Source organism: Arachis stenosperma, chromosome 8 (genome assembly GCF_014773155.1).
Source record: "Arachis stenosperma cultivar V10309 chromosome 8, arast.V10309.gnm1.PFL2, whole genome shotgun sequence".
NCBI classification, from domain to species: Eukaryota; Viridiplantae; Streptophyta; class Magnoliopsida; order Fabales; family Fabaceae; genus Arachis; species Arachis stenosperma.
In genome coordinates this window covers 12,205,768-12,228,553 of record NC_080384.1, presented here as the reverse complement: position 1 = coordinate 12,228,553, position 22,786 = coordinate 12,205,768, and the positions used below count along the sequence as shown (strand labels likewise).

At 32.7% G+C, this 22,786-nt stretch overlaps 3 protein-coding genes across 5 annotated transcripts; 2 read left to right on the top strand and 1 right to left on the bottom strand.

Moving 5' to 3' along the window:
• Window positions 1-366: 366 nt before the first annotated feature.
• On the bottom strand, window positions 367-1,095 carry LOC130945403 (uncharacterized). Its single transcript, XM_057874123.1, has one exon. The coding sequence runs from the start codon at window positions 1,093-1,095 to the stop codon at window positions 367-369; it is 729 nt and encodes a 242-aa protein (XP_057730106.1).
• Window positions 1,096-8,109: 7,014 nt separating this feature from the next.
• On the top strand, window positions 8,110-12,581 carry LOC130944637 (protein kinase STUNTED). Its single transcript, XM_057873055.1, has 10 exons — window positions 8,110-8,674; window positions 8,772-8,869; window positions 9,103-9,355; window positions 9,444-10,109; window positions 10,195-10,443; window positions 10,534-10,697; window positions 10,792-10,871; window positions 10,988-11,135; window positions 11,228-11,377; window positions 11,939-12,581. Exons 1-10 carry the CDS (start codon window positions 8,515-8,517, stop codon window positions 12,179-12,181), a joined length of 2,211 nt encoding a protein of 736 aa, XP_057729038.1. The 5' UTR covers window positions 8,110-8,514; the 3' UTR covers window positions 12,182-12,581.
• Window positions 12,582-14,694: 2,113 nt separating this feature from the next.
• On the top strand, window positions 14,695-22,469 carry LOC130943577 (uncharacterized). Of its 3 annotated transcripts, none has more exons than XM_057871507.1 (9): window positions 14,695-18,751; window positions 19,261-19,450; window positions 19,635-19,761; window positions 19,886-19,964; window positions 20,549-20,603; window positions 20,806-21,076; window positions 21,158-21,200; window positions 21,278-21,381; window positions 21,905-22,469. In XM_057871507.1, exons 1-9 carry the CDS (start codon window positions 14,788-14,790, stop codon window positions 22,313-22,315), a joined length of 5,244 nt encoding a protein of 1,747 aa, XP_057727490.1. In that variant the 5' UTR covers window positions 14,695-14,787; the 3' UTR covers window positions 22,316-22,469. The 3 variants fall into 3 exon arrangements, 2 of the variants coding, with proteins under 2 accessions (XP_057727490.1, XP_057727489.1); XM_057871506.1 differs by having other exon boundaries at window positions 19,614-19,761; XR_009071853.1 differs by lacking the exons at window positions 21,158-21,200; window positions 21,278-21,381; window positions 21,905-22,469 and having other exon boundaries at window positions 19,639-19,761; window positions 20,806-20,902.
• Window positions 22,470-22,786: the final 317 nt, after the last annotated feature.

Here is a 22,786-nt window from a genome sequence, read left to right as displayed (position 1 = left end):
TGCGTTATGACGTGAGTCGGGTTGCCGTGTTGGGTGGCGGCGTGCTGCCGTTTGTTGGCGGCGACGACCTGGCTGACTTCCTCGTTGATGTAATCTTTGGCGACGTTCTGGATTTCGTGCATGGTCCACACTGGTTTGGTGGTGAGATGTTTGCGAAAGTCTTCATTCATGAGTCCGTTAGTTAGGCAGAGGCTGGCCACGGAGTCCGTGAGTCCGTCGACCGTTAGGCATTCGTCGTTGAAGCGGTCGAGGTATTTTCTTGTGGATTCTTCTTGCCTTTGTGTGACCCCTAACAGGCTGATAGGGTGTTTGGCTTTGGTGATTCGGTCGTGAACTGGGCCATGAATTTTCTTGATGTCGTGGAAGCTAGTTATGGATCCGTTTGGGAGGGCGTTGAACCATTTGATCGCTGGCCCGGCCAGGGTTACTGGGAAGGCTCTGCATCGGACTGCGTCGGATGCTCCTTCTAAGTTCATTCTGGCCTCGAAGGCCGTTAGGTGCTCTTGAGGGTCTTTGGTTCCGTCGTACTTCATGTCGGTGGGTTTGTCGAACCTTTGGGGAGTTTTGCTCTAAGATTCCTTCCGTGAAGGGCGTAGCTCCCATTATAGTATGGTCGCTTCTCGTGCGCTTGGTGCTTCGGTATCTCCGGTCTTCGTCTGAATCATGCTGACGGTTTACATCCCGAGAATCGCTGCGATGGTGTTTCTTGTCGTATCGTCGTTCGGGCGACTTCTCGCGTCGGCGGTTGCGTGAGGTGCTGCGACCATCTCTCCTATTGTGCTGCCGGATTGGCGACCTTCCGTGGTGGGATCTTGACCTGGAAGTTGCCTGGCTTCCATGCTCGTTATTGTGTTTTTCCCGGTCGCTTAGCTTGCCTTCAAGTTCTTGGACTCGGAGACAGAGATCCTGGATGATTTGTGCCGCTTTGTCCCTGGCTTTCTCGGGATGTTGTGGGTCCGTCGTGACGTCCTCGTTTGCGTGGTGGACGGTGCTTGCTATTTTTGCTTGGTTTGTCTCTTCATGGTGTTCTGAGATCGGACGTCGCGGTTGGGAGTCGTCCTGGCTTGATGGGTTATCCTCCAGGATGCCCTCCATCCGGTCTGATTATCGCAGGTCCCCACAGACGGCGCCAATGTACAGAATGCTTCTGATACGGGTTGAGAGGAGGATCGGGAACCTGTGGGTCGGATCGGATGTCGGACGGCCCTGAGGGAGCGGAGGGGAGGTACCTGCAAAGACACTCCGACGCTCAAGTCAGAATAGATCTAAGAGGTATAAGGTGTGTGGGATGAGTGAATACCTGGAGGGACCTGGGTCCTCTTATTTATAGGTGATGGTGATAATCTTATCTTATCTTATTTGTTTAAGATAAGGGAGATGTTTGAATTCGAAAGTTAGTTAGAAGATCTAGAGGGCCGATTCGGGGCCTTCTAGAAAGACGAGATGGTGTTGACCCGATAAGCCGGGTTCGGGTTTTGGTCATGGGTCCGGGGTCCGTGGGCCGGATCCGTAACAATAATTATAATAATTATTGATTAATATTTTAGTCAAGTGAAAAACTAAAGTGTATATTACTTTATCTTACAGAACAAAAAAGTTTAAATTTTATAAATAAAAAACGTCATTTAGATATTTAAAACAAAAACAAAACATCATTTTTTCTTGTCAAAAAACATTAACTTTTGTTTTTTTTTTAAATAGAATATTGCTACCCTTACAATTTATAATATTGAGTCCATACACGAATTTTTAATTAGATTCTTACATGAGTATATAGAAAAATAAAAATATTGATAAAGACAACAATATCTTGATATTTATTATATTATTATTGGTAAAGATGTTGGTGAGAGAGTGGAGTGGGAGTGACGGTGGATCTTGTTACGTTGTTGTTACATATGGTTGCGGTGAGTGTTTGTTAATTAATCCTTGTGACTTGAAATATCATCATCAACACCAAGGAGTCAATAGGACACTATTGCCCAATGGCCATTCTCTATGTGCTCTCATTACTCATCATATTCAAATGCTACCATGTGTGTGCATTAACTTCTCTTAGACCCACCCCTACTTTTTTTTTCCCTTAACAAAAAGCCTATCACGTGCATTCAAGATTTAAAGTAAGTGAGTAACCACAAAATTAATCACTTCCTCTTGAATCTTGGCATGGTCGGTTTATGCACCACACATAACATTAATCATTCAATAGTCCTCATGTACTACCATTTACAACCAAGTTCGGTTGGTTTAAGTGATTAATTCACTAATTTATTTATAGGAGGTATATTTATAAAGACGCATAAAATATCTTTTTGTAAAGATATTGATGTATTATATTATTATTGGATCTATTAATAAATTGATTATTTTTAAATTTTTTAATAAATTAAAATAAAATCAATTTTTTTATAACAATAAATCTAATTATTATCAAATTCGGTTAAATTGACCAATTTACATAATTCATTGGATTATGTTTTATTTTTAAACAAAAACCAGATATATATTTGTCTTTTATCAAAAAATTTAAACTTGATTCGGTTTAGATCGTGTAAATCAGTCGGATCAAATCAGGTCTAATAATTATAGTGCAAAAAATTGAGTTTATTATTGTTGCTATAATAAATCGATTTTATTCTGGTTTATTAAAAATAAATTATTAACCGGTTTAATAAAGATGTCCAATAATATCATGACACATGTAAATGTCTTTAAAAAAATATTTTTAATGTCTTTATTAAAATAATCTTCCTATTTAAATAAGTATAAAAAATTTAAATTTTATCTTATATATATGTAATTATTTATTAATTAACCATAAATAATTCTTAAATAAAATTTTGGTATGTGACGGATTAATTGTTGTATGTAGAAAACTAAAATATACTACCATTTACTGCAGATTCTTCTATGGATTACAAAAATTTGATACGGACACTCAAATTAAAGTGGAGGTAGTAGTGATTCAAATAGTACTAAAAAGAAATTTAAAGCCTTCAAGAGCATTTACAATTCGATAGTACTATAACTCCCAAGAAAGGATAACTCTTTATTATTTACATAGGATTTAGCTAAACTATTAATAGTAAACTTTAAATTCATTATTTTAATAATATATAATAAATAAAAAAATTCACACAAATAAAATAATTTTAGCTCAAAATTATACAGATATTTTAAATTAAAATTGATTACATATCATATTTTAAATACTTTTATATAAATAAATTTACATGTAAATATCATTTAATTCAATTTATATAAAGATATTCAGGTTTATTCAGGTTTCAGGATATAACGTGTAATCAATTTTAGTTTAGAATATCTTTACAATTTTGAGATAAAATTATTTATTTGTGTGATTTATTCTAATAAATACATTAAAACAATTAAATTTTTGTATTTTTATAACAAAATTTCAATTAATAATCTTAATATTTACTAATATTTATTCTAAGATATATTAGCTAAATTCTATTGAATATTTAAGACATACTAATCCTTGATAAATCATGAAGAAGAAAACGTCCCCATAACCTTATTTGAATTTTAGTAGAGTTTTTCTAACGAGTGTATTTAAAAAAAAAAAAAGAAATAACTGTGGAAGTGAGTTATTTTTGTTTATTGTACTGCATTTCAGTGAAAAATGAAAGAAAGAAGGTTTTATATAATTATATTGGTAATTTTATACAAAAAAAAAAAAAAGAAATAACTGTGGAAGTGAGTTATTTTTGTTTATTGTACTGCATTTCAGTGAAAAATGAAAGAAAGAAGGTTTTATATAATTATATTGGTAATTTTATACAATGACACCGACCTTAGATCGATCGATAAAAATCTATTGCTAACAACCGATATTTGGATACCCTACTTAGATACCCAAATCTTTCTATTAATTATTAGTGAACCAAAAATAATATCCAACGTGTTTTAAAGCATTTCTTTCATTTTTAATTTGTTAATCTTTGACGGCTTGTTTTGTGTTGCAAACATGTGGCTCTTTTTTGCTTGCCGGTGGAAACTGAAATAATTAATAAACAAGAGCCCTCTAATTGAGTCAAAAAGAAAAACAAATAAAAGATATAATTTGATTAAAGAATGCTTTAAAATATTGATTAAAAGAATAAATAAAAATGTTTTAATTTTCTAATTTATTGAATATTTAATATTGAATTTAATTTTTACTTATAATCAACAAAAAAAAATTTAACAGACAATTAATTATGTATAAATATTAATAAAAGCAAATAATTTTTAAATTTATTATATAAAAAATTATGTAAATATATAAATTTAATTAGATGGTAGTATAATTTTTTTTTACTGTGTATCAAATTAAACTTTTAATGTTTATCTTATGTTTTTTAATATACTATTTTTTACAATATTCTTAATTAATATCTTTAAATAGAGTCGTGTAAGAACAAAAAAGTGCCGTCCTACGCATGCATGCACCATGCTTATAGAAGTAAGGGCCAAATATATATGCCATTTTATTACATTATTCACCAATCATTACCTTGTTTTAATATATCTTCTTTTTTTTTTTCAGAATTTATTTATGGAAAAAAGTAGTAGTTAAGAAATAATTCTACTAGAAAATTTATTGAAAGCTTCAATATTTTCAATCTCCAATATTACTAATAAAAGTGAAATAAAATGAAAATATTTTTTTCTATTTAGGCTTTTTATTTCTTTATTAATTAATATTAGGAATACTTTTGTAATAAGTAAATTCTATCTATATTGAATTATATATAGTATTTTAAGACTTTCTAGAAAATTCGGTCCTTATATATATATATATATATATATATATATATATATTATATATTAAGTTAAATTATACAAATTAAAAGTATAGTTATATATATATATATATACTTCTTCAATTACTTTCTGATTTTTTCTTTTTTACCTTTTTTTCAAACATGATAAGATAACAACATGATTTAGTGGACCTAATAATTCTAATAAAGTCTCTTGTCATAACGATGATACATACTTTATATCTAGGTTTGTGGAATTCATACTTTAACTTTTGTAAAATGCAAAGTGAATGTATTGCACGTCATAAAAAAAGGGTAAGTGTATGACATCAAAATTAAGAAGAAAAAAAAACTGTCTGAATTTCCATTGAATGGAATAAATAAAAATAAATGTCAAGAATAATGGCGTAGGACAATGAAAAAGACAATGGAGCTGCCATTTTAAATCACACTCAACTTGAAAAACAAAATAATAATAATAATTATAACAGGAGTGATAATGTGGTTATGTATTATTATGCATAGACGTCAATACATGATTCAGAAGGAAAGCATATTAAGACAGCAACATATTTAAATCCGACATAAGCAAATTATATAGCCGCCATTTGCAATTTGTTATTGACCATATTCTGGTCGCCAAAAATTGTTGACCCAAATAAAAATGTGAGACTGATTGGTAAAATATTTTTGTAAATTCTCTTTAAAATTTGAGGATACTTCGATTTTAGTGGAGAAAAATACTAGAGAGTTTTTAAAATTTATTATTTTTAGTTATCAGTTAGTTATTAATATTTAAAAATATGAAATAAAATATGTGATGATAAAAAATAATAAATTTTGATTATTTTTTAATAAATCTCTTTAATTAGTAAATACAGTTAAAATAAAATAGAGAGTACAATATTTTTTAGAAAATAATATGCTATTAGGTAAAAAATAAATTAGTAGATTTTGAATTTTAATATATATTTTTTTAAATGTATATACAATCAATTTAAGTTTTTTTAAAAAGATTAAGCGATTAGTAAAATATCTTTTTAAATGTCAATAATTTATATAAAACATAAAGAATGAAGATTAAATTTTTTTAATTAATAAAAATACAGTATTTCTTACTTAATAGTTATTAAAGAATATTTAAAAATAAGTGTCCATATAGATAATATTATGATAAAACGTATCTTGTAATAAATAATGAAAATGATTCTTTTTATAATAAAAAATATTAAATAAGAAAATATCTTTACAATACACACTCTTCTATAAAATTAAAGGTTTTCGAACAGTTATTTGTGTTTTTTAAAAATTCAAATTTTTCATTATGTGTTTGATAAATTAAAAAGATCATGTACTTAAACTTAATTTGGTAAAGCTTTTATTTTTCAAAAGAAGCTTATAAAAGTTTATTTTTAAAAGATAATTTTTTAAAAGTTGTAATATTTATATTTAGTAAATCAAATTAAAAATAACTTTTACGAAACACAAGCAACACCAATTGTGTTTGGTAAAATAGTTTTTAAAATTTAAAAATACTATAATAGACATAAATACAAGCATTAAATTTAAAAATTAGTTAACATATAAAGTTGTATTAGACTTTTAAATTTTAAAAAATACAAGTCAACTTTGAAAAACTCTATCTTAGAGCTTAATTTGGTAAAGATTTTCCAGAAGGTGTTTGTGATTTTAAAAAGCACAAACACCTCATTTTATATTTGGTAAATTAAAAAGTCCAAGGGCTTGTATTTGCGACTTTTAAAAGTTAGGAGTGCTTTTGAAAGCACCTAAACGAAAGCTTTTCAAAGCTGGCTTGTGCTTATCAAATTTTATTTATTTTTTCGTACATATTTTCCACTATTATATTGCCATTAAAATCCTCATATATTTCTAATTTCTTAACTTAACCTTCACAAATTCTAACACAGTTTTCATATATTTTTTATTTTTTAACCTAATCTTCACAAATTTCAACATAAATACATCTCTATCACGTATAAGGTATGAACTTTATCTATTTATATTATTTTTTGTGCGTTGTTTTTGTATTTTTTCAGTAGATCTATGATATTTGTTTGTTTTTTATCTGTTCTTTGGAATGTGAAGAGATTGACTTGATTTATGAAAACCAATGATAAAATTTTCTTTACATGAACATTAGTCAAAATTATAATAACAACATGTATATACATATGTAAATATAGATATATAATCAGAAGAGTAATTTATTTGAAATATGTGTCCCATTTTTATGATCCATAAAGATGAGCCAATATATAAAATAAATTTTTATTTTAAAATTATTTTATTTTAAAATATTATATAAAATTTTAAAGAATTTGAAAAAAAAAATTATTCTTTGTTATAAACATGTTTATTATAATTTTTTTAAGTTTTAAAAACTATTTTACCAAACATAATTATGGTGTTTATACTTATTAAAAGTCATTTTTAATTTGATTTTATCAAAAGTACTCTGATATTAAGCACAAGCACATCATTTTTTATATTTATCAAATACAAAATGAGAAGTCTTCTTCGAAAAGTTTTACCAAACCAAGTCTTATGCTTACAGCTTTTAAAAGATTGGAATACTTTTGAAAGCACCTAAAATATAACATTTTAAAATTGGTTTGTACTTTTCAAAATTTAAAAGTCTAATATAATCTCATATGTTAACTAATTTTTAAATTTAATACTTACATTTATGTTTATTATAGTATTTTTAAATTTTAAAAGCTATTTTAATAAACACAATTATTATTGCTTATGTTTATTGAAAGTTATTTTTAATTTGATTTATCAAACATAAATACTACTACTTTTAAAAAATCATTATTTAAAAATTAATTTTTATAAACTATTTTTAAAATATAAAAATTTTACCAAACTAAACCTTAAACACACTCATCCCCTAATTTTCGTCTTCCAAAAAAAAAAAATCCCAGTTCATATATCATTATTGATAAAAAAGAATTTTGAGTGTTTGTAAAATATTAATATTGTAATATTTTTAACCGTTAATTTTAATTATAAAAAAATATATAATATATTAATCAAAATTAATAGTTAAAATTATTAAAACAATAATGATATTTTAAAAACATTTAAAAAATTTCAATTGACAAACCTACTAAACATTTTTAAAAGTATAACATATTTATGGGCTAAATATTCTTAATTAAAACAACTGACACACGGAAACTTGAGCAAAATGAATATGATATGAATATTATTATATTATTATGTGGTAACAAATTTTACCTACCTACCTGATTTGAAGGCAAATCAAAATCGTGGGTTTTCAAAATTAATCAAATAATAAGTTGACCCCTCCTTAATTCCAAAACACAGCAATTAGAATTAGATTAAGATTGAAGTGAAGGTTGGAATTAGGTCCAACGTTAGTGTTCTTAATCTACAACCACAATTACAAGGGGAGAGAGGGCTCCACTGGTCAAATTAGAGAAACCACAACATCAGCATCAAATTCATGTTCGTGTCTTGCTGCAAAAGCCACACAAAGAGGGTAGTAATCATGGTTTTTCACTGATTGAACCAAGAACCAAATCAAACCAAACCAAACAACCAAAAACCAACGACTGTTAGAGTCTCAACGCTCTCGTTTGTTTTTTCAATCATATATGAATGTGAATTGTGATGTGAGACATTCAATTCAACTAATGAACTGAACTCGCTCAACTATATTGTTGTTGTACTGCGAGAACAAGGGAGGAGGAAGGAAATGATGACGTGTCCGGTGGAGGGAGGTGGCTCCGGCGGGAGGACGGTGGTGGTTGGGGTGAAATTGGATTCTCCGAGCAAGGAGCTTCTTACGTGGGCATTGGTCAAAGTTTCTCAGTCTGGTGATACTGTTGTTGCTCTGCATGTTCTTGATCAACATGGTAAGCCATCAACAAAAAGAAGAGATTTTTTTTTAAATTCTGTGGGGAATTTTTTATTTTGAGTTGCGAAATCTGAAATGGGGTGGTTTGATTGTAGAAATTGTGAATAAAGATGGGAAATCCTCGCTGCTTTCGCTTGTGAAGGCCTTTGATCCTGTTCTAGCTGTTTACGAAGGTTTCTGCAATTTGAAACAGGTATGTTTTCTCTGTTTCTTCGGTTTCTTTGTTAAAAGAGAATGCAACGACATGCAAAATTTGAAACTTTGCAAGACTAGTTCTAAATTCTACCCCCTTTTTGTGCTCTTGAATTTTGATTCCTTACTGGAAATAAACAGAGAGTTTAAATTTTCAATTTTTGTAATTTGAATTATTTTTTTAGACCTGAATTGTGAGGAAATTTTGAGATTCTTTTGGTGGGGATGGTTCAGGTGGATCTCAAGCTCAAAATTTGCCGTGGTTCATCAGTGAAGAAGATTTTGGTCAGGGAAGCCATTGCTTATTCTGCAACTCATCTTGTGCTGGGAACATGCCATGGTCACCATAAAATCCGGTCATCCACCTCTGTGGCTAAGTACTGTGCCAAGAAGTTGTCTAAGGACTGTTGTGTTCTTGCTGTTAACAATGGGAAAGTTGTCTTCAAGAGTGATGGCTTGCCGGATACGGCTGCCCCCGACTCACAAGGTTTCACAATTTTTTCTGTTTTTGAGTTTTGATTGAGGTGAATTTCATGGAATTTGTGTTGAATTTTCAACCATGGAAGTTTTTTCAGGTCACAGAAATGGTTTGCTTGGTTCAATTCACTGGAAAATCAGTAAGAGTACAAAAGTGCTAAGTGATGAGAGTGCAGAGAGTGATGCTGGCAAGAGTACTGGCCAATTTTCCGATCACAGTTTGGCGAAGATTTTAATGGATACTACTGAGTTTGATAGAAAAGATAGCTGCTCGGTTTGTGATCCAATCCTGGCATTGCCGCCTCCAGACTCTTGCCACCAATCTGCAGAAGAAGAATCTTGCAGTGATCGTGGTTGTGATAATTCCTTGGCTATAGTGCCTGTTCCGACCATGGATGCCGCACCACCTGAATTGAAACCAGGCTGGCCACTACTTCACCAGAGAATCTCATCAGAAACTCAGTTTCCTGATAGACTATCGGCACGCCAGATCTCTGTGGTCCAGTGGGCAATGAGGTTGCCTAGTAGGAATCTTTCATATGCTTCGGATCAAGATCGTAAGCCTCAAGATGAATCTGTGCCTTTGGATAGTGAAACTGGTGCTGTTGTTCCAGTAGATTATGGAATAGTGACTGTTTCTTTGCCTGAACCGAACTCAAAAAGTATTCCTCTTGAATTGGCCAGCCTTCATGAGAAATACTCGTCAAGTTGCAGATTGTTTGAGTACCAAGAACTTGTATCAGCAACATCAAATTTCTTGCCTGGTTGGTTTTCTACATATTTCAACTGATCTTGGTTTATCTAAAACTGCTTTTGTATTTAACATGGTTATCAATATATGATTTTCAGAGAACTTGATTGGGAAAGGAGGAAGTAGTGAGGTTTATAGAGGGTGCCTTCCTGATGGACAGGAACTTGCAGTGAAGATCCTAAAGCCTTCTGATGAAGTTTTAAAGGAGTTTCTTCTTGAAATAGAAATTATCACTACCTTGAATCATAAAAACATTATATCTCTTCTTGGATTCTGCTTTGAGAATGGGAATCTTCTTCTTGTCTATGATTTATTATCAAGAGGAAGCCTTGAAGAAAACCTTCATGGTACACACAAACATGTGTCCTAAAACTTTCACTTTTTCAAGTGTCCTGTTTAACTTTCTATTTACTTGGTTCTTTTCCATGCCAATATAGGAAGTAAGAAAAATTCTCTCGTGTTTGGTTGGAATGAGAGATATAAGGTTGCGATGGGTGTTGCCGAGGCTTTGGATTATCTGCACTGCAAAGATGATCAGCCCGTGATCCATCGCGATGTAAAATCATCAAATGTATTATTATCTGAGGATTTTGAACCCAAGGTATTTCATACATCTTTTGGTTGTTCATTTTCAAAGTTCGAACTATTTGTGTATTAATCAATCCTCATGTTGTTCTGGTTGCTTTTCTATTCAGCTCTCTGATTTTGGACTTGCTAAATGGGCATCAACTTCATCATCACAGATAACTTGCACAGATGTTGCTGGAACCTTTGGGTTTGTACTTTCATGTCCATCATAATAAGTGAATTACTAATATCACTTGTATTCTTATCTCTATATAACAATGAATTTAGATATTCCTGAGTTATGAATTACACTTGTTTATGCAGCTACCTGGCTCCTGAGTACTTCATGTATGGCAAAGTACATGATAAGATCGACGTCTATGCTTTCGGTGTCGTGCTCCTTGAGCTTCTTTCAGGGAGGAAGCCCATAAGTGGTGATTTTCCAAAAGGTCAAGAGAGTCTTATCATGTGGGTATGTGTCTCTGAACCATATGTAGAATCTTGCATTATCCTAATTTATGTATTATGGAAAAGGATAATGAAAAAAAAAAACTATTTTTGCAGGCAAGTCCACTTCTAGATAGTGGAAAAGTGTTGCAACTGTTAGATCCCACTTTGGGCGATAACTATGATCATGAGGAGATGGAAAGAATGGTCTTAGCAGCCACACTTTGTTTAAGGCGTGCTCCGAGAGCTAGGCCTAAAATGAGCCTTGTAAGTGGTCCATAATTTACTTTGTAGCAAGTGGGAAAATGTTTGTTGAACGAGAAAGTATAAAGAACTAACTTTAGTTAGTCAGCATTAGCTAACTTTAGTATTTAGGGTTATAATTTAGGATTTAAGGTTAAAGAGGTATGACTTAGGGTCTAAAATTTAAGATAAACAAAATAATTTTAAAAAAGTTGACTGATATTGGTCGAAAAAAATTAGTTACCTAGCATTACTCTTTTTGAACATTGATATCGTTGTGCTCTGTGTTGATATGACCTCTACTCCAATACTCAAACTTGTTTTTCACCATTGATGATGTTGGGGTTCCAATCATCCTCTCTTTTAAATATTCTTATGAAAGTGGAAGGGAAAAAAAGCACTTTGCTGCATATGGGATGTTTTTGGTTCCATGGACAATGACTTGACTTTTGTTTGTTTGTTGGCTTATCCGAAATCATGTGCCTGAATTCTTATAGCATACACCTTATTGACTTTATCTTCATGTTTGCTTGCTTGTTGAATCAATTCTTGTTGAAAAACTCATTTGTTCTGCTTGGACCACAGATTTCTAAGCTCCTTCATGGTGATGCTGACGTAATCAAGTGGGCAAAGTCGGAAATTAATGCAAGGAAAGCACCGGAAATGCTTGAAGATGAAGCGTGTCCACCGAGCAACCTGCAGTCACATCTTAACCTTGCACTCCTTGATGTGGAAGATGACTTGCTCTCCATGTGTAGTGTCGAGCAGCACGTTTCTTTGGAGGACTACTTGAGAGGCCGGTGGAGCCGCTCCTCGAGCTTTGACTGAGAAAAGCAAGCTACTAGCAAATTCTCTGCTAGTAGAAGAAGTTGCAGCTCTATTCTTTTGTCTTAGTCAATTGTAGATAAACTTTTTCTTGTCATGGATATTCTATCCGTGAGTTCATCCTCTTTGGGATTTTTCATCAAACAGGTTTAGGACGAGAGGTTGTTTTGTATGTGTGTGCCCTCCTCCTAGACTTTAGAATTTGTTGGGTGAGGCTCCTATTTTTTATTTCTAAATGGAGTAAAGCTTTAGTGCTAGGTCTCAATTGGATCGAATTTTGTATTGGATGATGTGAACAAGTTGCACATCAGAGCATACGCGTCATTGCTGTGTCTCTTAATAAAGCAATATGATGAAAAAGGAGAATGTAACTCAATATTTTGAAAATTTGATAGTTGATGCAGCCATGTAGGAAGTACTATTCAGTATTTTGTGGATATATTACTTGAGCTACTGCACAACAAATTTATGTAGTTTGAGTCCTCACCAGTCTCCTTAAATAAGTATCGAAAATTTGAATTTTGTCTTGTATGTGTAGTAGCTAGTAATTCACTAAATGTGTGTTTGGATTCACTTGGTCAAACTAGAGTTTGAACGAAAATAGTTTTGTAGAATTAATTTTGGGTAGGAGTAAATTTGTGCTAACATAATTTATGTTTGGCAATTTTTACTAAAATTAATTTTGATGAAATAAATATTATTTAAATAATATTAATTAAAATCACTTTTAAATAAATAAATAATTAATTACTAAAAAAATATAATATTAATTTATCATACTATTTTTTTAAGTATATTTAATTTTTTTTATTTTTTTAGTATTTTTTATATAATACTTTTTTTATAATACTCTATTTTAATATATTATAATTTTTTATTATTATAATAAAAGTTAATATTTATTTATAAAATTAAAAATAACATATAAAAATTGACAATTTTTTAAATATTTTTTTATAGTAAAAATTAATATTTATTTATTAAATTAAAAATAATATATAAAATAACATATTTTAGTACTATTTTTAAATACTCTTAATAATATTATTTTTTATTATTATTTTAGATTTTAATTTATTACTAGTTATATTTTTATTATTCTTTATAATTAATTTTTTATTTAATTTATCATTTCTAATAGGAACAATAATACATATTATAAAAAATTAAAATAGTAAACAATACACAAAAATACTGTCAATATTTTTTATTTAGAAAAAAATTAGAGTGAATATTCTATTCGACCCCTGACAATTATTTTGAAAGGACAACAAGGCCCCAAAAAAAATACCCAACTCAGTCTCTAATTTTTTTTGGACTGATTAGTCCCATGTAAAAAAACAACATTGACTTTTTTTTTGTAATAGGGGCTAATCAGTCCCATAAAAATAAATCTCAGAGATTGGGTTGGTATTTTTTTGTCAAGAGTTTCATTGTCTTTTGAGGTAATTGTTAGAGGGCTATTTTGGGTTTTTCTATGGAAAGAACCAGTAATAACTCGCAACAAACCTAAACGTAAACATAGAAGCTATGATTTTTTACTTCTAATGAACGAGCTTTTGGGATGCAAAATCAACGTTGGTGTTCAGAAAAGAAAAGTTGCTAAACATAAAAAAAACAACGTTCAAAGCACTTAAACACGCTTTTATCTTCTCCAACGTGTTTCACAAACACACCCTAAGTAGTTTTTGATTTGCAATACTGTGAAAAATAAAAAAATACACTATTTGATCAAATGGGGCCATGGTCCATTAAATGAATTTGAATCTTATAAATTTTGAATTTTTACTTAAGAGGATAAAGTGTGATCTCTCATTCTTAAATAGTTTTTTTCTTATATTTTTTTGATCATACCTATAAAATAAAAGGGGAAAGATCACACTTTATCCTCTAGAGTAAAATTCAAAATTTAGAAGATCTAAATTCTCATCAAATATGGCGGGATACCAATGGATAGAGTAAAAGTTAGGGTTCAAAGACCTTGTACATGTAGTAATTTATTGGCGAGAGACGAATTTTTTTTTAATTTTTATTGTTTATTTAGATGTCATTAAGTTATACAAAAATAATGTTTTTAATGAAATTTTTTTTATTTTTAAACGTATTTAATAAATTTTTAATAATAAAAATAAAAATTCTAAAAAATATATATCTTTTGAAAAGTTATCATTCATATTTTTTTAAATAATTTTTAAAAAAAATATTTTTTATATAATAAATAAATAATATTTATTATTATATTTAAATATAATTAATAAATGAATTATCCTTTTTAATAAAAAATCTTATAGAAATTTAAAAAAAGATAATTCAAGATAAGATATTTATTATTATATTTAAATATAATTAATGAATAGAATTTTTTTATATAAAATATTTAAATATAAAATTACTTTTAATTTCTTATAAGATTTTTTTTTTAAAACTTCAGGCTATCAGCCTTTCAGGGTTTATCGTTAACTATATATAGCAGGAAGAAGGAGAAGGTTTGAAAAAAAAAAAAAAAAAAACCAAAATTGGAGACATTGTGGTGATTTCTTCTGACGAGTGTGACTGTTGCTCGATTATCGATCAATAATTCTGTCCTTCTTTCTCCTCTCTCCGCCGCCATGGATCCCTACTTTCATCACTACCGTCGCCCAAATACGTACATTCCTCTTCCTCCGCAGTATAACCACCACCATCTCCGTCAGGTTCCCAACCACGTTCTTGTGAACCCTACCGCATTCAATTTCAACCCTCCCGTTTTTTTACCCGCCAATCCACTCTTTGTTCCTCAGGTTCCTGTTCTTTTCGAACATGATTCGCGTCACCGTAGTTCAATGCTGTCGCAGTCTCCTTCAAATTCCAACCCTAGCCGCAGTGCTTCCAGGTTCAGTAACGAGTGCTTTGGCGGAGCAAACCGCCGTTGCCGTGTGGTTGTTCCTCCGAATTCCGGTATCGAATCGAAACTTTGCTCGGAAGAGGCGCGAGACTCTTCTCTCGAGACTACGGCTTTGGAACTGGATAGGTACGATTACGATAGAGTAGATAAGGTTCATGAATATACTGGCATTCCAAAGAAACAGGTTAAGAGAAAGAGTGCTTTTCTTAGAATCCAGGCGCCAAAACCGAGCAATGGTGAGAATGAGGATGATGAACAATTACATTGTGATGATTGTGCTGTTGTTGACTCAAAACCTTGTTCTAGTTCTTCGAGAATTGAAGACAAGCATTGTTTGAATGATGGGAAGCAAGCAGAAGTGGGAGAAGAAATTCCTTTTGGGGTTGATGTTTTCTTTGAATCGAATTCTATGGTTGCCAAGGCTATTGTGGGGTCTTCCAGTTCTTCCTTTGTTTCTAATCCTGGAACCACTGCAGTTTCTAATACAGCTTTGAGTCCTATTGGAAAGACAAAGAAAAAGAAAAAGAAGGCTAAAAAAAGGAAGTGTTTGGTTTCTGAAATTTCTTGTTCTGATGCACATAGAGTTTCAGAACTACCAGCAAGTGCTGCCCAATCAAATAGTTCCCAGCACCTGGCAAACGACATCTCTATTTCTGGAAAGGACTTGACTGCACAGAAGGATGTGTCTTTGGTTTCTGAAATTTCTTGTTTGGGTACACATCAAGTAGAACTACCTGCCGACGGTTCTGTAAATTCTCATAGCTCTCAGTGTTTGGCAAATGGCACCTCGAGTTCTGGTGAGGACTTGATTGCACAGACGAATGCATCCTTGGTTTCTAAAAGTGGTTGTTCTGATTCACAGCTAAAACTGTCTGAAGTGAATTCTATGGTTGCCAAGGCTATTGTGGTGCCTTCAAATTCTACCATTGCTTCTAATGCTGAAACAACTGCTGTTTTGAAGACAGATTTGAATCCTAATCAAAAAGGGAAAAAGGCTAAACGAAAGTCTAAAAAAAGAAAGCAATTGGTTTCTGAAAGTTGTTGTTATGAATCAAAGCGAATAAAACTAACTGAAGGTGCTGCCAATTCAAATAGCCCACACTGCTTGTCATATAACACCTCTTGTTCTGGGAAGGACTTGACTTCACAGAAGAGCGTAGCTTTGGGTTTACAGCAAGCAGAACAATTTGCTGGTTCTGGAAATTCACATAGCTCCCAATGCTTGGCGAATGGCACCTCTAATTCTAGTAAGGACTTGATCACAGAGGTGAATGTATCTTTGTTTTCCAAAGATTCTTGCTCAGAATCACAGCTTGTAAAACTATCTGAGTTTGCTGTGATTTCAAATAGTTCACAGTGCTTGGTAAATGGCACCTCTAATTCTGGGAAGGATTTAAGGGCAAAGAAGAATGTATCTGATTGCTTTTCTCATCTTCATCCGAGTCCAGTCCAAAATCCTAATGGAAAAACTAAGGTGGCACAATCCTCTAAGGGGATTGTAACAGAAGAAGTTGCCAATACAATTTCCGGTAAAGCAACTCCAAGAGTTGTTAAGAAGAAAAAGATTGTTAAAAGAGTGGTCAAAAAGGTTGTGAAACCAAAATCAAGTAGGTCGAGTTCAATATCAGCAAATATGTTTGATGGGATAGTGAAAGAAGCTAATGTTCCTGTTAGTTCATTAACTGCTGCTGCTCCTTTGGACAAGATCCCAACGACTTCTTTTGAGGAAAAGACTGCCCCTGTTGACAAGATGTCAGTTCCAGATTATTTCCAGTCTTTACCAAGTGAAGGAAATTTGTTGCTTGAAGACAAAAATGCTGTTGTACACCTTGAAGAAAAGCATACTGAATTATTCAATGGAAATACTTCTGACATTAATCACATTGAGGCTTATAGTAAGCAATCATGCCAACATGAAAAGGAGAACTGTGACATACAATCAGTTCCAAATTCTGATATTTCCATTGATTGTGTTAAAGGGGACACAGGTACTGTTGAAGAGAGAGAGGTTAGAACTCTCTTAAAATTTTCTCCTTCAAAGATGGAGGGCATGTCTCTAGATGCAGAAAATCCAGTTGGTCTTGCAAATGTTGTCGACACAACCTCAGATCTGTTGAAGGGTCCTAGTCTTTCAGAAGCCTTAGATATATCTGTTCCAATGTTAGATTTTGGCTCACAATCCAGAACAGATGGGATCACAACTTTAACTGTGAAAAGGGGGATTTCTGTGGCTGATTTATATGAGGATGCAAACAAGATTTCACCCTTGTACAAAAGGCGCAGAACCACGGCTTGTCACTCTAGTATCACTGAGTGTCCATCTGAACTCAGTGATGTGATTGTGGCTTCCACCACATCTTGTGCAGAAGTCCCTATTCACTTTAGTGATATGCAAATACATAAGGAAGAAGTTGAATTGCTAAGCATGGCTGTTATGTCTACTCCGTTGCTGACTTATACAGAGGATATTGCTAAATTGTCTGACATTAGCTTGGGTAGAGATTCTTTTGAGTCTATGAATTTAAATAGGGAAAGAGATTCTCCCAAGAGTTTGGAATTGCAGCACTCAGGCATTGCCTCTAATTCTCTTCTTGAATACTCAGCCACTCCAAATGTTCATTTTCCAATGTTGGAAGGTGAACCGAAAGAAAATGCCACTTCAGTTGTGCCAATCAGTACGGAGACAAGCATTTTGGCTGTTGAAAATGTTCAGGGAGAAAAAATTAATTTACAGGATGTTGGGGAAAATCATCAGAAGAGAGTTTGTGTGCAAAGATCTCCAGATTGTGTCATTCCTAAAACTTCAAAGGGCCAGTCCTCCTTTTTTCCCCGATCAAAGCCATTTACTTCTTCATCCCGTTCATTAAAACCTCGAACCTGGCTTCGAACAGGTAATAATTATCCTGGTTCTTTATCTGGAAGCAAGCCTTCTTTGATAACTAGTCCTCCTAACAAGTTAATTCCACAAATGAAAGGGAACACTCAAAATACTCTTTATACCCGTAAGGGTAACAGTCTTGTTCGGAAAGTTATCCCTGTTTCTGCTTCAACATCAACATCCGTTGCTAACCAGTCACCATCTTTGGGCTTTGACAACTTTGGAAAGAGCATCAGATCTGAATGCATGGTTAATGTTCCAGGTCAACCAGGTGCTTTGAAAACTGGAGTAAATGATGTTCCTTTGAAGGGTCACATAATACTTCCACTACCCACTGACACCAAATTGGAGAGTGGATCTTCCCCATTTACAGAGAATCTTACACTTGGTTGCTCTGAATTTGCAGCCGATCCTAAGAATGTTAGAGAAACTAATGATGCCGCAAAATCTTATGAGGAATTGTGCAAATATTCTGAAACATACGAAAATCAAATTGGTTCAGACAATCGTGGGGCTGGCCAAGTTGATATTTCTTCTTCAACTGCAAAGAGAATAGTATATATGAAGCCCAAGTCAAATAAATTAGTTGCATCTTTGGATTCTAGTGATCTCTCTGTCTCTACTGATGGCAAGACTCAAACAGCATACTCCAATGGCTACTACAAGAAGAGCAAAAATCAGATAATAAGGACTTCATTTGTTAGTCATATCAGCCCAACAGTTACAATGCAAGATAGTAATGTAAATTCTGATGGTCTATTGGATTCTAAAGAGATTTGCAGCAGGTTTACAAAGAAGTGGTCGCAAAAAGGTATGTTAAGTACCTATTTTTTAACCTTCACTTGTATGAATCTAGTCCTAGTTTCATCACGAACTGATTAACTGAAAATGAATGTACTTCTTTGTGCTTGAGACCGTTATAGACATGTTCAATATGTTATTGTGGTTTATCTAATCAGCACTGCAGCAAATTGCCTTCTCCTTTCTGTCTGTCTGTTGGCAAAAAATTTCTTAAATCTTAGCACATGTTTATGTCTCATGTATCTAGTATGCTTGTTTGGAAGTTATGTTCTTCGAAATATTGGCTTTGCGAATTTCTATTGTCTCTGGAGCCTTGCAAATATTGACCTCTTTCTTTTAGTTGTTTTCTTTGTGAATAATCATTTTTGTGTGTCTGTTCTTGGAGCTGATAGCGGGAAACTTGATATTTGGTCACCATTTTTCAACTATCTGGATGAATATGGAATGCTGTTGATGATCCATTTTTTAATTTCTTTCACTTTATTAGTTGTTAAAGTTAACTGGATATTTCATCTGCAGTTGCTGGGACCTTGTGCAAACCTTTAAAAGCCCCACTTGTTGGGACCCTTTCATCAAAAAACAACACTGGCTCAGGGCATTATCGGAAGATTTTGCCTCACTTTTTTCAATGGAAAAGATCAACATTTCGAAGAAGATTTGTTCACAATCGTGATTTAAGCTCCAATTCTACTCCCTCATCAGCAAACAGGTACCTAATATGTTACTGCTTTTCATCTTCGAATTTCTCCCCTCCTTCATCCCTCTCTTAGTTTGTGTCTCCTTTGGTTATATGCCTTAGAAATATTCACTTGAAACTATTAATTACTCTGAATTTATATCCCAAAAAAAACTTCAATTACTGTCTTTTTTAGCAAGAAATTGCTTCTTTTAAGGAAGAGGGATGCTGTTTACACTAGATCAACCCATGGGTTTTCTCATTGGAAACCTAAGGTATTACATGCTGGTGGATCCATAAAAGGGTCCAAATTTGCTGGCAGGCACTCTGAGAAGGTTAATGAGGTTAGTTTGGCTTTTGATACTAAAGCATTGTCCATTGAAGTTTTCCTTTAAATTTAGCTGGTTTTTATACCAAGTAAAAGATTTTTTTCTCAATAGTTGTCATGTTTTCTTATGATCGATTCAGGAAGCACTTGCTGTTGCTGTGTTGGAGAGGAAAACAAGAGAACAGAAAGATGTTGCTTGTAACAGTTCTCAGGCAAAAGGTAGGCACAAGTGTTTGTCATGATTTCTTATGGTCCATGATCTGCATGTTATCGATTTCTGCCTTTTCAAAATAATGCATTTTCAAATATAGTTTTGTGTACTGTCTTTAAAAGTAGCAGCTGATGTAGGAAAAGTTATATTTCATATTGGTTCAGTTTGTTACAGATGGACCCTTTGAAGGCAGCATTCTAGGATTTAATTTTGTCAACTTTTCATATAAATAGTTTCACTTGGTTCTTACATGAACCATCACATTTCTAAGTATTCTGTGATTAACTGAATGGTACATGCTTTTGGACATCTAGCAGTCTAGCACATTCTTAAGTACTTCAGGTTCACTATTTCAAAGTTTGATGTTGGAATCATCTTTAAATTTGATGATAACTTTGTAGTTTATATAAATGGACACAATGCGTCCTCATTGAGCTTTTGTACATTTGAGTTGATTGTCAGCCTAGACAAGGGGTAATTATGATTTCATCAAGTACCATTCTTTTGTTTTCATGTTGCGAAGTCTTTAGATTTATGCCTTTCCTTTTATGCAATTAATCTCCATCCCTCCTCTCTGCCTCTATCCTTGCAGGCTTGGCTGCCAAAGAAGGTTCCATCCAACGAAGATTAGTGATTGGGGAAAATGTGTATGTGGAATGTTCTTATTTGTTGCTTTGATATCTTATGTGATAGCATGATAATGTCAAATTTAATTAATATTGGTCTCTTGTATGTTTGACGATATACGATGGAGAGAAGAAGTGTGCATAATATTAACTCTTGCAGTTTCATTTGTCCTCCAGCATTTGAGACTTTGAGTATTGAAACTATTACTTTCATTGCTGCAAGGTATTTCCAAATTGGCAAAGGTAATCAGCTTATTAGGGACCCAAAGAAACGGAGTCGGATTTTGGCTAATGAAAAAGTTAGATGGAGTCTTCACACTGCTAGACAGCGCCTTGCACGAAAGCAGAAGTACTGTCAGTTTTTTACCAGATTTGGGAAATGCAACAAGGATGATGGGAAGTGTCCTTATATTCATGATCCCTCAAAAGTTGTTGTCTGCACTAAGTTTCTAAATGGTTTATGTTCTAATGGCAACTGCAAATTGACTCATAAGGTTATATTCGTCTAGGCCAAAATTGAATTTGATCTACTGAATTTACTGATCTATCTACAGTCTAATTTATTTGTTGTTCAGGTTATTCCGGAGAGAATGCCAGATTGTTCTTATTTTTTGCAAGGTGCATTATAGAAATTTTTATCTTATATCAAGTGAATAATGTAAATGTATGTATCATTCTTACAAATTTCATGACAGGTTTATGCACAAACAGAAGTTGTCCTTACAGACATGTCAATGTGAATCCTAAGGCTTCTATTTGTGGAGAATTTCTCAGGGGCTATTGTGCCGATGGAAATGAGGTATTAACTCAACCATGTCAAATTTTCTAGTTAATGTACAATTTGGACACTGAATCTATTTCTCATTTACTGCAATAAAGTAAAAGATTCAAGAAAGGAATTAGGAATCTGATTTTGATTTGATCTAGTCAACAAATTTCTGTTAACATGATTGTGTTCTATACTCATTCAAGGAACCTGCTACTCTGTTATGTACTTTCATTTGATGATTCATTGCAGTTATAAGCTTGTAATGGTGACTGTTTTTTATATTGTCAACTTGGACTTCTATATTGTGGTCCTCTTTTGAAGAATGACACATTAAATTTGTCTGCAACTTTTTTTTTTCTTCTTGTTGCCTTGCTAGTTTTGATAGTCAGTTAAGTTATATTTGCAAGTGTATGGTTATATTTATATTCCCTTGGTAATTAATGCCCGTTGTAAAATTTCTGCATCACCATTTTCGTCCACTTTTATTGCATGTCTCTGCCTCCTCCCGTGTTTGTGGTACCATGCTGATACCTGCATATATATGTGGTCTCAGTGTCGGAAGAAGCATAGCTATGTCTGTCCGACCTTCGAAGCAATGGGAAACTGCGAAGAAGGAACCAAATGCAAGCTTCATCACCCGAAGAAACTGAGTAAGGAAAAGAAAAGGAAGAGGTCCAGAGATGAGAATGTTGGTAGACGGCGTTACTTTGGTTCCGTTCCCACTGATATCAAAGAAACTGGGTTAATGGTGGCTCAAAGGCAATGGCAACAGAGTCATGACAAATACGGAGATGTTGCTGACTATATCGGCTTCGAAGTTGAAGAAAGTGTTGATCAACCATATGAACAGGCAACACCATGTAACAATGATATTTGGGACTTGCAATTGGACAATCTTGATGAACCAATTAGACCTGTTCTTACGTTGAAAAACAATTTTATGGCTCAATCATCTTCAGTCTAGTAGTATACAGGCTTAACGAATTGGTCGGAAACTAGATACAATTGTAAATGATGCAATGCAGGGTCTCTTTTTTTTTTTTTTTGGTTAGGTTTCGTTTATGAATCTGAAATGTAAATGCATTTTTAATGAAATTATAGCAATGACAATTGTTATATTCTGAGCATGGAATTATCTTGAGCATAGTAAAATATCAAAAATATTCATCAAACTTTGGTTTGAAGATTGGGCTTAAGCATTTGTTCCCTTTTCATGATCTTCCATATCAGGGATTACTAGATGAAAGTAGATATGTTATAATAAGATGACAAGAGTTTATTCGTAAAAGAATAGACTAGCCCTGGCAACCCAAATCTGCATTTTAATTTTTTAAATATATCTCAAATTGTCAATGGATATAAAACATTGCAAGAATGCTTTTTAATTTCATTTTTAAATAGCAATATCTGTGGAAGAAACTTTTCTGTCATTTCT

Coding starts and splice junctions, on each gene's coding strand:
- LOC130944637 (XM_057873055.1), top strand. CDS start 8,515: ATGATGACGTGTCCGGTGGAGGGAGGTGGCTCCGGCGGGAGGACGGTG. Junction 8,870..9,102: donor GTTTCTGCAATTTGAAACAG/GTATGTTTTCTC, acceptor GGGATGGTTCAG/GTGGATCTCAAGCTCAAAAT. Junction 10,872..10,987: donor GATGTTGCTGGAACCTTTGG/GTTTGTACTTTC, acceptor TTGTTTATGCAG/CTACCTGGCTCCTGAGTACT.
- LOC130945403 (XM_057874123.1), bottom strand. CDS start 1,095: ATGGAGGGCATCCTGGAGGATAACCCATCAAGCCAGGACGACTCCCAA.
- LOC130943577 (XM_057871506.1), top strand. CDS start 14,788: ATGGATCCCTACTTTCATCACTACCGTCGCCCAAATACGTACATTCCT. Junction 19,451..19,613: donor ACTCCCTCATCAGCAAACAG/GTACCTAATATG, acceptor TGTCTTTTTTAG/CAAGAAATTGCTTCTTTTAA. Junction 21,382..21,904: donor ATTGTGCCGATGGAAATGAG/GTATTAACTCAA, acceptor ATGTGGTCTCAG/TGTCGGAAGAAGCATAGCTA.